The sequence below is a fragment of the Eublepharis macularius genome, chromosome 14 (genome assembly GCF_028583425.1).
Source record: "Eublepharis macularius isolate TG4126 chromosome 14, MPM_Emac_v1.0, whole genome shotgun sequence".
NCBI classification, from domain to species: Eukaryota; Metazoa; Chordata; class Lepidosauria; order Squamata; family Eublepharidae; genus Eublepharis; species Eublepharis macularius.
In genome coordinates this window covers 70,651,597-70,664,865 of record NC_072803.1, presented here as the reverse complement: position 1 = coordinate 70,664,865, position 13,269 = coordinate 70,651,597, and the positions used below count along the sequence as shown (strand labels likewise).

The 13,269-nt window shown below is 43.8% G+C and overlaps 1 protein-coding gene across 1 annotated transcript in view; it reads right to left on the bottom strand.

Moving 5' to 3' along the window:
- Positions 1-1,423: 1,423 nt before the first annotated feature.
- The window catches only part of NACC2 (NACC family member 2), a 64,118-nt gene continuing 52,272 nt past the window's right edge, over positions 1,424-13,269 (bottom strand). The window contains exon 5 of the mRNA XM_054998328.1: positions 1,424-8,158. Coding sequence (XP_054854303.1) covers positions 7,659-8,158 — 500 coding nt within the window. The 3' untranslated portion in view covers positions 1,424-7,658. The remainder of the gene's footprint in view (positions 8,159-13,269) is intronic.

Genomic DNA, 13,269 nt, shown 5'->3' with positions numbered 1-13,269 from the left:
TGAGATCTGGGCCAGCATGGGCAGGAGCTGCTGTGGGGGCTCCTCCTGTGTGGCTCAACAGTTCTAATGACGCTTCTGCAGAATGACAAGGAGCGGTGCAGGCAGCCTCTCCGAGGACGAGGATCCTCTGTGCAGGGCTTGAACTCTGGCTGCTGTCCTGACGAGTCTCTCTCAGTGCAGGTTCCTCTTATGGAGTGTAGGGGTTTTTAAAAAGGGCCCCATGGGACTTACAAAGCACTTAATAATTTACTGAAACCCTTTGCAAGTCCGTCTAAGACAGAAATCTAAAATTCTGGCCCATTGGTGCTCAGTCCACGGCTGACAGAGAACCTCACCCACAATTACCATCAACCAAAACAATCACATCTACTTTAATCCCTGAAATGAGGCCTGCAGACCACGGAGGCTTGCAGCTTACCTGCTCCTCCAGTGAGGCTGTTTCAGGGTGGGAACCACCTGCCATTCACAAGCCTTGTCCGCTTTCCTGAAATGTGGAGTAGGTGCCACATTGGGGAATAGTGCTCAGAAGAGCCACCCGAGACTCCCGGGCCACTGAGTGTCACAGCGCCAGCTCCAAAGAGGCAGCAGTCCTGTTGAAATCACGTGGCCACCTCTTCAGCGTACTCAAGTCCTTCCAGGAGAAAAAGGTCTCGGAGACCAGATGGGCTGGAAGCAGCAGAAGAGGCGGCAGCCCTCGAGCTCATTGGCCCATCACTGCATAGCTGAAGACGGGATTTCCCAACCCATACAGGTCCCGAGCCAAAAGCGGGTTGCAAAAAGCCTGTGAAAGTGGGTCTCAGGGTTTTGCAGTTTTATTGATTCATGAATCTTTTTTTTAAAAGTGGGTTAGCATACTAATTGAACTTGGACTTATGGGTCACCATATTAAAAAGGTTGGGATGCTTCAGATACCCTGAAACTTCCTTAGGAATAATAATGATAATAATAATAATAACATTCGATTTATATACCGCCCTTCAGGACAACTTAATGCCCACTCAGAGCAGTTTACAAAGTGTGTCATTATTATCCCCACAACAAAACACCCTGTGAGGTGGGAGAGACTGAGAGAGCTCCAGAGAGCCGTGACTGAGCCAAGGTCACCCAGCTGGCTTCGAGTGGAGGAGTGGGGAATCAAACCTGGCTCTCCAGATTAGAGTCCCGTGCTCTTAACCACTACACCAAACTGGCTCTCTTATAAAAGGGGTGAGGGAGACGCTTGTAAAATGCAGCACATTAAAGGCACCTTGAAGGTAAAAAGGAATGAGTCCAGTGAGCAGGAGCAAAGGGAGCTCCTTCTGAGCCGAGGCCTGAAGGACCATCCTCTTCCAGCCCCCGCCCCACCCTCACCATGCAGCCCGAGCCTCAGAGGCAACACACCCTCTCTACTCCAGAAAGACAAGTTTTTTTTGTAGTTGGCTTTATTATTTTGTAAATGTGGATTTTACAAGGCATTTTGCCATTAATGATCACATTTCAAATGGATTTTTTTCATTTTATGAAACAGCTATGAGCACACTTTGAACTCCTGGGAATGGGGCATGAAGAGAAGCCTTTGCAGCCCCCCCCCCCCCCGCCCCATTCCTCTGTTTCGGTTACAGACAGACCTAGATGTCAGCCATGGCTGCAAAGTAACAGTCCTAAGCAGAGACGAGAAGTGGCACATACCAACAACAAATGCATAAGTAGCCATATTTTGTAGCTGAACTCTCCAGCACTACGAAGGTCATTCTTCCAGTGCTGGAGTCTTGTCTTAACAGTCGAAAGTTACAGTACTATAGAGCAGTTCAACACAGAACAGTCTTCTTCTTTTATGACTTTTCTCAGGCAATTCAAAATATTAATGCTTTATTTGAATCAAGTGCCATCCAAACATTCAAGTCAAAAATATTTGTACATTTATGCTTAGTCTATTTCTCTGTATAATTTGTGTCACTTAAAACAGTATTGCAAGTTTTGGCTTTTTTTCTCTCGATCTCATACACAAAAGTCACCAAAGTGCAAAAAATATAGGGCGGAAGAAACTGACTGAATCATCTGAAAAACATCTGGTAGAGGACTGTAGAAATGTCAGCAATTTCTCCTCTCAAGCTCTGAATATCTTTGGGGACGAGAGAGAACTGTTCACTGTTCACTGTTCTCACTACAAAGGCAGCTCTGCTGTGAGGACAGGAGACACGGCAAGTCCTTTGCACAACACTGGCTCAGAAGCCAGAATCTCCTTGCCCAAACAGAGGTGCTGCCCAGTGGCCTAGGCCTCTCTTGTGGCTCAGCACCGGGCACAGGCCTTCCCTTCCAGGGGCTTCTGCAGCTCCATTGTCATGGGAAACTGGAAATGCTGGGCACCGATCTTTACACTAATTCTCACATCACTATTTCACATCCTGGCCACCTTACTGTGGGCACTGCACCATCACAGGCTGGAACAGCCCAAGCAGGCTGGAAAGGACACTGCACGAGGCTGCAACACTTTGGCAATGTAGCTGTTGCCCAAGACACCTCCGGAACTTCCACCTGGCATTTGAACTTTGCAGTTCAGACAAAGCAGGACTCCGTGTTCAATTGTCTAACAGCCATTCCCAGACAAAGAGTCTTTCGAATAAAGAAGAAGCCTTTGTAGTAAACTATGTGGGAAAGCATTTGTCTTCTGCAGACGTTCCATGCTCAGACTTGCTGTGGCTCTTTTAAGGAGTTCTAAATAGGGATTAGTTCCCAGTTTTGCATTGCTGAATGTTATTTTTTTTTAAAATGTTGCACTGAAAGGCCTTAACGGCCTGCTTCCCGAGTTAAAGCACAGCTCGGCAGCAAGGAAGAAGGTGCAAGAAAAAGCCGTAAATTTATTCCCTTATAGGAATGCCAATAAAGTCTCAGGAAAGGACACACTGAGCAAGAATGGCAACCTAAGGCAAGTCAGAGCAACACTCCTATCAATATCTGATTATAAATTCAATTTCTAGGCAGGATGCTTTATCGCACACAATTAGAATGAGAGAGAGAAATCAAAATGCTGCAGTTGTGCAGAGGACATTTCTGGGAAGCCAGAACGGGGACAGGTGCACCACAGTTTCCAGGTGGACAAAACCACTGTCTAATGTGGACTTCCAAGCATTGGAACAACAGGAAGTTGTGGGCAGCAGAGGTTTTCTCCATAGCTCGGATCCCCTCAATGACCACGAGAAACTTCAGTCCAAATAAAGAAGAGAAAAGCTGGCAAAGGAATGGCCAAAAGGTCTCCAGCAGAAAAAAAATGACAAAAGTATGGCTTACATTATTGAATCTTTGCAGTGAAATTACATTTCTGGAATTGTTTTGTGCTCCATATTTTGTTTTGAGGGAATAACCATGGAATTGCGCTATATCAACCATGGACTAGATAAAGCGGCCTTCAAAAGCCATGCTATCCTACAAAGCAACGGCAAAATTTGGGGTGCTTCCATTCCAGAAAAGGAAAGAAAGGAGAGAGGGGTCATTCCCTATGCTATCATGTAGCAACTCTTAAACCCATTCAAGATTTGTTTTATAATTTTCTCTCTTTAAAAAGGTGCTTAATATTACTCAGAGATATATAATATACACATGTAATATTGCTAATAGTCAAGCATTAAGAATAAAGGTGCAGACATACTATACATACTTATGCTTCTGGTTGCATCTATGTTAGGTCTAGAGGAATGCCATTTCACATTATGTATTATTACAGTTAGAAAGCAGCTCCCAAACTCTAGTGATAGTTCTCACAGTATTGTAAACAAAGGAGGGGAAGTGGGGGGGGAGGAGGAGTGGATTTCCTGTGATCTGATATTCTTTTATCAGTTCTCCCCCACCCCCTCGAGGAAAACCAGCACTCCCAAAAGGCTAAGGCACTCAGGAAACCCTGACCCTTATGGGCTTCATTTTAACATTACATTCTTTATTTCCAAGGGTTTATTTTTAACAATCTTCCCTCTCCTTTGGAAGGATACAATCATGATCCACACAGCTGTCTCTGAAATCTGTCACAAATCCTCCACACACAGAACAGGTTTAGTGCAAAAACTAGCCCTCATCTGGAAGATAAGGAAGTCCCCCCCTCCTCCAAACAAGCCTTTCACATTTTCAAGTTCACCTACAGTTCTTGATTTTCTAAAGATAAAGTAAAAAGAAATGAACAAAAAAAATCCAACTAAAGCAAAAACCCATCCCTAAACAAAAATGTATATGATACTGTGCTCTATATAAAAAATACATTTTAATTGTGCAACGTGAAGCTGTCTTCAGGTGTTCTTTTCTAACCATTCAAGTATTCCTTTTTGTCCTTTTTTGTATTCCAGGACCTCCAGTACAGCAAGTGCAATTTAGACTACAATTACTTTGAGCAGAGCCCAAGAAGAAAACCCCATCACTGGTTTCCCCCCAAAAGAGACAAGAACTCTTGGTCTCCTCCTCAAAATGAAGTTCAAGGCTGCAGTTCAGCAGGCCTCTTTAAGCTTGCACTGGGCCGAGAGGCTCCCAACAGCTGGGCAAAGCAAGGTGAGACATGGTCCACCTTCCTGCTCTCTCTCAGCCAAAGAGCTGGCTGATCCAGTTTGGCATAGTAAGCATGTGAGGAGAGCACAAAGCCACAGAGTGATGGTCATTTCCAGGGCCTCCAGCTGAAGCGGGCACACCTAAAATTTAACACCAACAAATGTATTTTCTGGAATAAAGCCTAGGCACAGAACAAAGGTGCTATGGACTTGGGAGGAGGGGGCATTATTTCTATGTGACCTTGACTATCCAGATGAAAAGGCCAATCTTCAGAGGATGAGACCAAGCAAGTGGCAAACAAGGAGAAGCGTGGAAAGTTCCTTGAATGCAGGGCAGAATTCTAACTTCGGGAAAAGCCAAGAGAAGCTGATCGTCGCCAGCAGGAATGCAATCCTGTGCTATGAAGGCTATCCCAGTTCTAGAGGCCACCTCATGGAAAGAGGACCACCCTTTGCGCTCCTCAAAACAAATGCGTATGAAGTCCCACCTCTTGCTCCTTCTCCTGTAGAAGTCTTGAAGAGCCCATCTCATCCTAATCAGAAGATTCTGAAATTATTCCCACCGAGGATGGAACAGGTGCCAGTCTAGTTGTTCCATTCAGGGGGTAGGAAATTAGTAAGAAAGGAGTTTCAAGTATTTCAAGAACTGCCTCTGACACCTCAGCATTTTTTATGCAAAAGGAAATTTTTATGCCAAGGACTTCCCTGCTAAAAGCAAAATCCCAAATCTTTTTACTCTTCGTTGTGCTCTTGGCCCTATTCAGAGATCACATCTCCTACCCCTGGACTTCAAGCAGGAATCATCAAGCCTTTCCAAAGGCACCCCCCCCAAGCCCCTGAACCTGAAAGGCATCCCCAACTCAGTGCAGTTCAGTCCACCTGCCATCGCAGTCACTGAACGAGCACCCGGCACGTCCATGGCTCCCCCTAGTCCTGACTAGAGAGGTCCTACCTGGAGGAGCACAACCGAACTCTTCACCAAGCAAGCCTCGTGCTGCAGCCTTTGTCTGCAGGCTCCTCAGCCACATTAGAGACGAGGATTTAAACTGAGCATTTCACAGGCACGGAGCATGGCTGGATTCGAGCGGTGACCTTGTGAAGCCAAAATTCTGATACTTGGGAAACAGAGCACTGAAGAGGGCTGGGAATGAAGCCAGAAGTTTCGGGGAAGAGCCCAATGCAAAGCTCACCAGAGACACACAGCTAAAAAACCAGGCAAAGGAGGAATAACTCCCCTTTCTTGCAATTTTGTGTTTGGTTGTTCTAGTTGTTCTGCATATCTGTGAAAGTACACTGAGTGAATGAGTAACAACAACCCAGGATTTATGGCCTTAGAAATACACATCGAGTCTATAATGCAGCCAAGAGGCACACGTTAGCCCAACAACTTGTACATGCATTGGGACGTCTGGAAAAAGGATCCCAAAGAAGTTTACTGACATGGCAGAGTTCCTCTGATCTAATCAGAAATTAGACTGCTAACTAGAAGTATCTCCAAAATCAGCAGAGAAAAGAAGACTGTCCTCCTTCCAGAGGCCCCCAGCCATCACATGCACACAAGCCAGCTGCAACTTAGCCTACGCACACAATTCCCACATCTGCTTTGTCCACAACCTTTCCTGAGACAGGTTTTCCTGTGCATGATGGCAGAGCTTGAGGGCAGGGGATGAAAGCATGGAAGACATGGAGGCACTGAGAGAGGCGGGTCAGCACAGAAGCTGGCCTGGGGTGTGTGCTCAACGGGGTCTCAACAAACTGCCTTCTCCTCCGGGTGTCAGAATCTCAGTGATGCTGCAGGGCTGGGCTGGCTGGACTCTCCCACCCCGGATTCTTTGCCCGGGATGGCCTGTTTCATCGATCTATCTAGAGGGAGCTTCTCCCTCCCATCTTCAGAAAATTCAAATAATAGCTGAAGACTGAAGCATGTTCTGTTCATGCTAACTACATCTCCTACATTCCCTCTTCTGCCAGGGAAGGCTTCTGAATAAGTGCATTCCAACTAGGAATCCCATCCCCCCACATTTCACCCCCTGGCCCTGCTCACCAGGCCAGTGGGGGAGATGAGGGGGGAGGCAGGCCGGGAGCCCTGGAGCATGTGGTGAAATGGTGCATGCTCAGGAGGCCCTGATAACGTCACTTCTGGTTTAAAACTGGAAACTTTGGGGTCTCAGCAAGGCCATACTGGCCCCAAACATAGTAACAATTTTACATTTGAAGCCAATTTGGCCCCAAAGAGCCTCTGTTGCTTCCAAGTTTAGAAGTGGGCCAGAGGGCCGCTGGAGCGCACATGCATGAGAAGCACGGCTTGGAGGCTGCCACCCACCTGCTGCCACCCATCCCCCCCATTTTAAGTTGGGGGGCTGGCAACCTTAACCTACACACTACCCTTAAGAAGCACGTTCCGAGGTCTGAAATCAGATGGTTTTATTAGCCCAAATAATTTCAGTCACCAGCTACTGGGGGGGGGGGGGGGTATGTCTGGACATTCTGTTCAACGGTTCTTGCACAGGATAGATTTCCAAAAATATTGTGCCTGAAGTTATTCCTTGCCACTAATGAAATAAAACATACAATGAACTCATGCAAAAACACGCCCCGCCCCCCCCCGCCCCCTCTAACAACACCTGACACTCTCAGGACCTCTGAGCTTGGTCCAGCATCGTGCTTAGCAACACGGAAGTGTTTAGGGTTTGCGCGCTAACCAGTCCATTCCTTTTCTTCTTCAAGCCCCACTTAACACAAGGGAGGAGGCTGCGTGCTTGTGCCCTCATCCCCTGGTGAAAACGCGGCATTGATGTGGAATGACGGTGACGGGCCGCTAAAGGTAGTGATAATGGGGGAGGAGGAGATTATCTACCTTGTTGGAAAGAAAATGCTACAATCTCTAGACTGACTTCAAAAAAAAGGAGGTGCTGACGGTTATTTGCTTTGTTCTCCATATGCAGGTTGCCTTAGACCTAGAGTTGCTACAGTATAACGAATGTGATATTTCCTTCATAAATCTTAAACATGAGCAGAATTTTAAAAATCACATTTTTTTCAGGCAACAGTAGCGGGTCAGTAGGTAAATGGTTGGATCACATTTTTGTATTAATAATGCATGCAAGCAGCTTTTTAGTATTATATAGGTCAAGCCCAGTGCTATCTTCTTTTTCATAAAGTCCCTCCATATGTACCTTCCTGCCGTCTGCCAGGAGTTTCTGGCCGGCTGGTGGAACCAGATCCTTGTTCAAAAGGCTGTGTGGTGCTTTGGCTATCTGAAGCCACCGACTCAGGGACAGCCGACTCCTGAATGACAGAGCCGGCCCCTTCAGCATCATCACTTGGCTCAAACAATGGGCTGGATCCGTTGTTCTGGTCTGCAGTTGCAGTGCTAGTTCTCAACGCCACAATTGTTCCCGAATCACTCCTCCTTTCTGCAAAGATGCGTTGCTCAAACATTTGAACAGTAGAGGGCTGGAATTCAGGGTCCAAAGGGACACTGTTGGTGGTGGAACCCATAACGGAGCGATACATCTCCATCCCCTCTGGCAGCATGGACTTGATCTTTGGAAGCCAGCGCTTGCGAACTCGTCGGGCATTTGTGCACATATCAGCAGCAATGACGTTCATTTCACTTTCCTTGAAACTTGGAGCAAAATTCTGACAATACACTGGAAAGACAGGGATGTTTTTTTAAAGCCAAGACCATTGAAGGCATCAATGAGTGGACTGGTCATCTATGCAACCATAGTTTCTCACCTATGCCCCAAAAGTTGGTGGTACAAAGGCCTGGCTGTATCATCCCAAATGGATTACTATCATGACGACTACCAGCCTCCTGGAGGCCTCCTGGAAGCATGATAGGGTTATTGGAATGATTACAGTTCTTTAAATGAAAGATGGGATGCGTTCTGCATTGAACTCCACAACTTGGATTGCACCCATCCTCAGAAAAATATACAGACTACCCACTCAAAATACCACCATTTCAACCCACCAGGAATCTGCCTGCAGCAATTCAGCTCAGAGTTTGACTCCTACAGCCAATTTGACTGGTGACGTTCCAGCCTCTGACTGCCCCAAGCCTTTCCATTATCTCTTATATCTGGCCAGCTATTAAGAGCAAGGGTGCACAACATATGGCTCACAGGCCACACGAAATATGGTGAGCCATGGTGTGCAGCCCATTGCTGACCCTCAGCTGAGAGCCAGCATTCGATCCCCTCCCCCGGAGAAAGTCTGCCACTCCTCTGGAGTGAAAGGATCAGAATGCTAACTCTGCCCCCCTCTCAAAAAACCGTAGTGTGACCCTGCTCTGGGGCATGGGGAAAAGCTCCCCACGCCCCTGAGGGGTGGACCAGAAGAGTCGGCATTCTTGTCTGTCCCCCAGGAGAGTGGGAAACCGTTCCCTGCAGACCAGAGTTCCTGAGAGAGGGGCCAGAATGCTGCCTGTCAGCTGAGAGGCAGCATTCCGAATGCCTCCTCCCACTTCTTGCTGTGTCCTAGGGATGTGGCAGAAGACTTGGCGGCTGGGGGGGGGGGATGGGATTCAGGACACTGCCTCTCGAGTGATGGCTCCGCTGCAAGGCACTGTTCTGACCTGAGAAATGTCACTATTGCCCCCCCCCAGTGGTTGCTTTTCAATTACAAGGTTCAAGGAAGCAACAGAGAAAATTCTCCATTTCGGACTTCCGGTTTGGGATTAATGGCGATCTAAAGGAGCCTAGAGATCTGGGCTATCTGAGGCACTGTTTTTTGGAAAGCGAGACAACTGTACACCTGCTACCAACCCCCCTTCAGGGAGAAGGGGGTCCTGAACGCTACGTGGCCCCGAGAGAGTGTGATCTCGGTGGAGGGGGGGGGGTTCTGAATCAAGGATTCTCCCAACCACCTTGAGGTCCCCTTGGAGAAGGGCGAGCTACTAACTCTGCAGTACCTCTGGAGTCATTAAATTGGCATAAGATTGTCAGAAACCAAGCTTCAGTAACAGCTTTGACCATCTATAAGCGAAGGAAACAGCACAGAAAACCCGCAAAAGCAGCTTAAGGTAAAGATTGATATCGGACTTTCTAACTGAAAAATGAGGCAAAAAGACCAAGATAAAAATATCAAAAAGACTTAATATAAGAAAGCAAACAATAAGGAACAATTATTAAGCAAAAAATTTAATACTGGAGGGATTTTAAGGACTAAAAAAGTGATGAGAAATATTGTTTATGCATACTTGCGGTTAGAAGAGTGATAACCAGCATGGAAGAGGAGGAGGGGGCTGGGGGAAGCAGGACGAGACGGAGGGAAGAGACAACTCGGTGCCTAGAGTAGGCAGGAAAGGACAGGAAGCAGGAAGAACAGCAAGAAGAAAGAAGACCCGGAAGCAAAACAAAGGAAACATCGCGAGGCTGCAGGGACTGGAGGAACAGGAAGCACGCCATCTCATATGAGGGAAGAAGCGATTCCAGTAACCATAGAGAAATAGCACCCGACATTTTGGAACTAAGGTAAAAAAACAATTTTAATTGTGAAACCAGAGACAGTGAAATATATTAAGAGAAGAAACTAAAAAAAGGCAAAACGGATTTAAGGAGGAGAGCAGATACGTGGGCCGGCACCAAGCCAAGTCCTACGATGGTGGGGGGGAAAGTTGATAAGGAATGGCAAGCCTCAGTAGACGCAGCGATTGAAGGATAGGGAAAAAAGTCACAGAAAGCTATAAAGAACTGAATCAATTGTTACAAAAAATGCATGAAAATTTGGCAAAAGACTTAAAGGATATGAAAGATACGATTAGGGCGGAAGTAGTGGAATTGGCCAAGAATGTGGAAGGAATCAAAAATGAATTACATGTAACAAATAATAAAGTGCAAGATGTGGAGCAGAAAACTAAGGACTTAGCTACAGACATAAAGCTGGAAAACCAAGTGTTGCAGCAAAGACTGGCTATGACGGAATGTGTAAGGCGATGGAAAGGCAATTAAGATTTAGGGATGTGCAGGAATCGACTACGCAAAGTGTGCAAGAACAAATGACGGATATTTTAGCAGAATTCCTGAATAAACAGCCAGAAGAAATTACAGCAAATCTGGATCTAGTATACAGGGTCAATTCCACCTATGCACAACAAAAGAATCTACCAAGAGATGTTATTGTGCAGCTAATAACAAAAAGAATGAAAGAGGAAATCATTGAAAGGCACTTTGAAAGTCCCCTATCACTGGAGGGAACCAGGATCAAGATAATGAAAGAGATGCCTAGAAGGATTCTCCAAGAAAGGAGATTAAGAGAGAAAGATATCAGGTACAGATGGAAACTACCAGAAGGGCTCAGCTTTTACTTCAACGGTTTAAGAGTCACAATTAAAACAAGAAATGAAATGGAAAGGTTTTTTGAAGAAAATGCAAATGACTTTCCAAGACTATTAAGAAAGTAACATTATGGAGTACAAATTAATATCATGGAATGTAAATGGACTAAACTCACCTCAAAAAAGAAGGGCAATTTTTCATTGGCTAAAGAAACAAAATTGTAACATAATTTGTCTATAAGAAACACACATCAAGGAACAAGATGTTAAATATTTAAAAAACAAACAATTAGGAAGATAATATATAACATCAACAAAACAAAAGAAAAAAGGAGTAGTAATTTATATTAAGGAGGATTTGGACTCTAAATTAATTTTTCAAGATCAGAATGGAAGATATCTAGCTGTGGAAATCAATGTAAATGACAAGAAAATATTGGTAATAGGCCTGTATGCACCCAACGGTGCAAAGGACCAGTTTTATAGGGAAAGAACAGACAAACTGGATCAAGATCTGTATGATCAGATGATAATGGTAGGAGACTTTAATGGAGTTGTGGACTTACAATTGGACAGGAAGACAAAAGGAGGTAAACAGAAATCTAGGAAATGACCAAAATCTTTTTTCGAACTAACTGATCAAGAAAAGCTGGAGGATGTATGGAGGAAAGAAAATCCTAAATGTAAAGATTATACATACTACTCTGCGAGACATCTATCATTTTCAAGAATTGACATGATTTGGACAACAAAAGAGTTAGCTCCATGGACAAAAAAAGTGGAAATAATGCCAAGAGTAAGTTCAGACCATAATCCAATACTATGGAAAGCTACAATGGGGCAGAAAAAACTGCGATGGAGAATAAATGAGTATTTATTGCAAGACCAGGAGAATATGGAATATATAAAGGAAGAAACAAAGCAATTCTTTCAAATCAATAATAACAATGAAGTTTCAACCCAGGTGGTATGGGATGCATACAAGGCAGTAGTAAGAGGAATTTTAATTACATTAAATAACAAGGATAAGAAAAAAAAACAAGAGAAATGGCAAGAGATACAGGAAAAACTACATAAAAAAGAGCAAGAATTAAAGAAAAAAACGAGGGAAAAAACAATAATACAAGAAATCAAAATACTGCAGGAGCAAATAAGAGCTATTGCAAATAAGGAATTAGAATGGAAATTGAAGACATTACAGCAAAAGTCATTTGAAGGAGCAAATAAGCCAGGAAAGTACCTAGCATGGCAACTGAAAAAAAAGAGAGAATAAAATAATTAACAGAATAATCGAAGAAGGAAAAGAACTAAAAGATTATTAAACAATTAAGTGAGCCTTTTATAAATATTATGCGAAATTATTTCAAAGTAAGGCAGTAACTCAGAAGAGTATTGATCAATATCTACAGAGAATACATTTACCAATGATACCAATGAATATGAAGGAGAGGTTAAATGCTCCAATAACAGAAGAAGAAATTACACAAGCAATAGACGCAGCAAAGATTGGTAAAGCACCAGGACCGAATGGGATAACAGCTAAATTTTACAAGTAATGAAGGAAGACCTTGAACTAGTATTAAAAACTATAATGAATGATATATTGCAAGGAAAAGGACTTCCAGATACATGGAATGAAGCGAGTATTGCCTTGATACCGAAGGAATTACAGGACTTGACTGATGTCAAAAATTATAGACCAATTTCGTTGATAAACAATGATTACAAAATATTTGCAAGAATATTGGCAGATAGACTTAAAATATGGCTAATGGACTTTGTAGGAGAGGATCAGGCTGGATTTCTACCAAATAGACAATTAAAAGACAATCTAAGGGTGGTTATAAATGCCATTGAGTATTTTGATAAATGTCCAGATAAGGAAGTTGGGCTCTTCTTTGCAGATACAGAGAAGGCCTTTGACAGTTTGAACTGGGACTTCATGTTTGCATTGATGGAGAAGATGGATTTAGGTGAAGAATTTATAAAGGCAGTAAAGTCAATATATAAAGAACAAAGAGCGACAATTTGTGTTAACAACGACTTGACAGAGAAGTTTGAAACAAGAAAAAGAACAAGACAAGGTAGTCCACTATTACCGTTGTTGTTTGTTATGGTCTTAGAAATATTATTAAGGCAGATTAGAGAGGATAAGAATATAAAAGGAATCAAAATAAAGGGATCTTCATATAAGTTAAGAGCCTTTGCAGATGACGTGATGTTTATAGTAGAAGATCCACTACAAACTCTGCCAAGATTTCTGGACAGAATTAAAGAATTTGGAGACTTGGCAGGTTTCTATATAAATAAAAAAGTCCAAAATAATAACCAAAAACATAACAAAGAAGCAGCAACAAGAATTGAGGGAAGTAACAGAATGTGAAGTGGTACACAAAACTAAATATTTGGGAATAGAACTGACAGCCAAAAATACTGATTTATTTAAAAATAACTATGAAAAGCTCTGGACACAAATTGAAA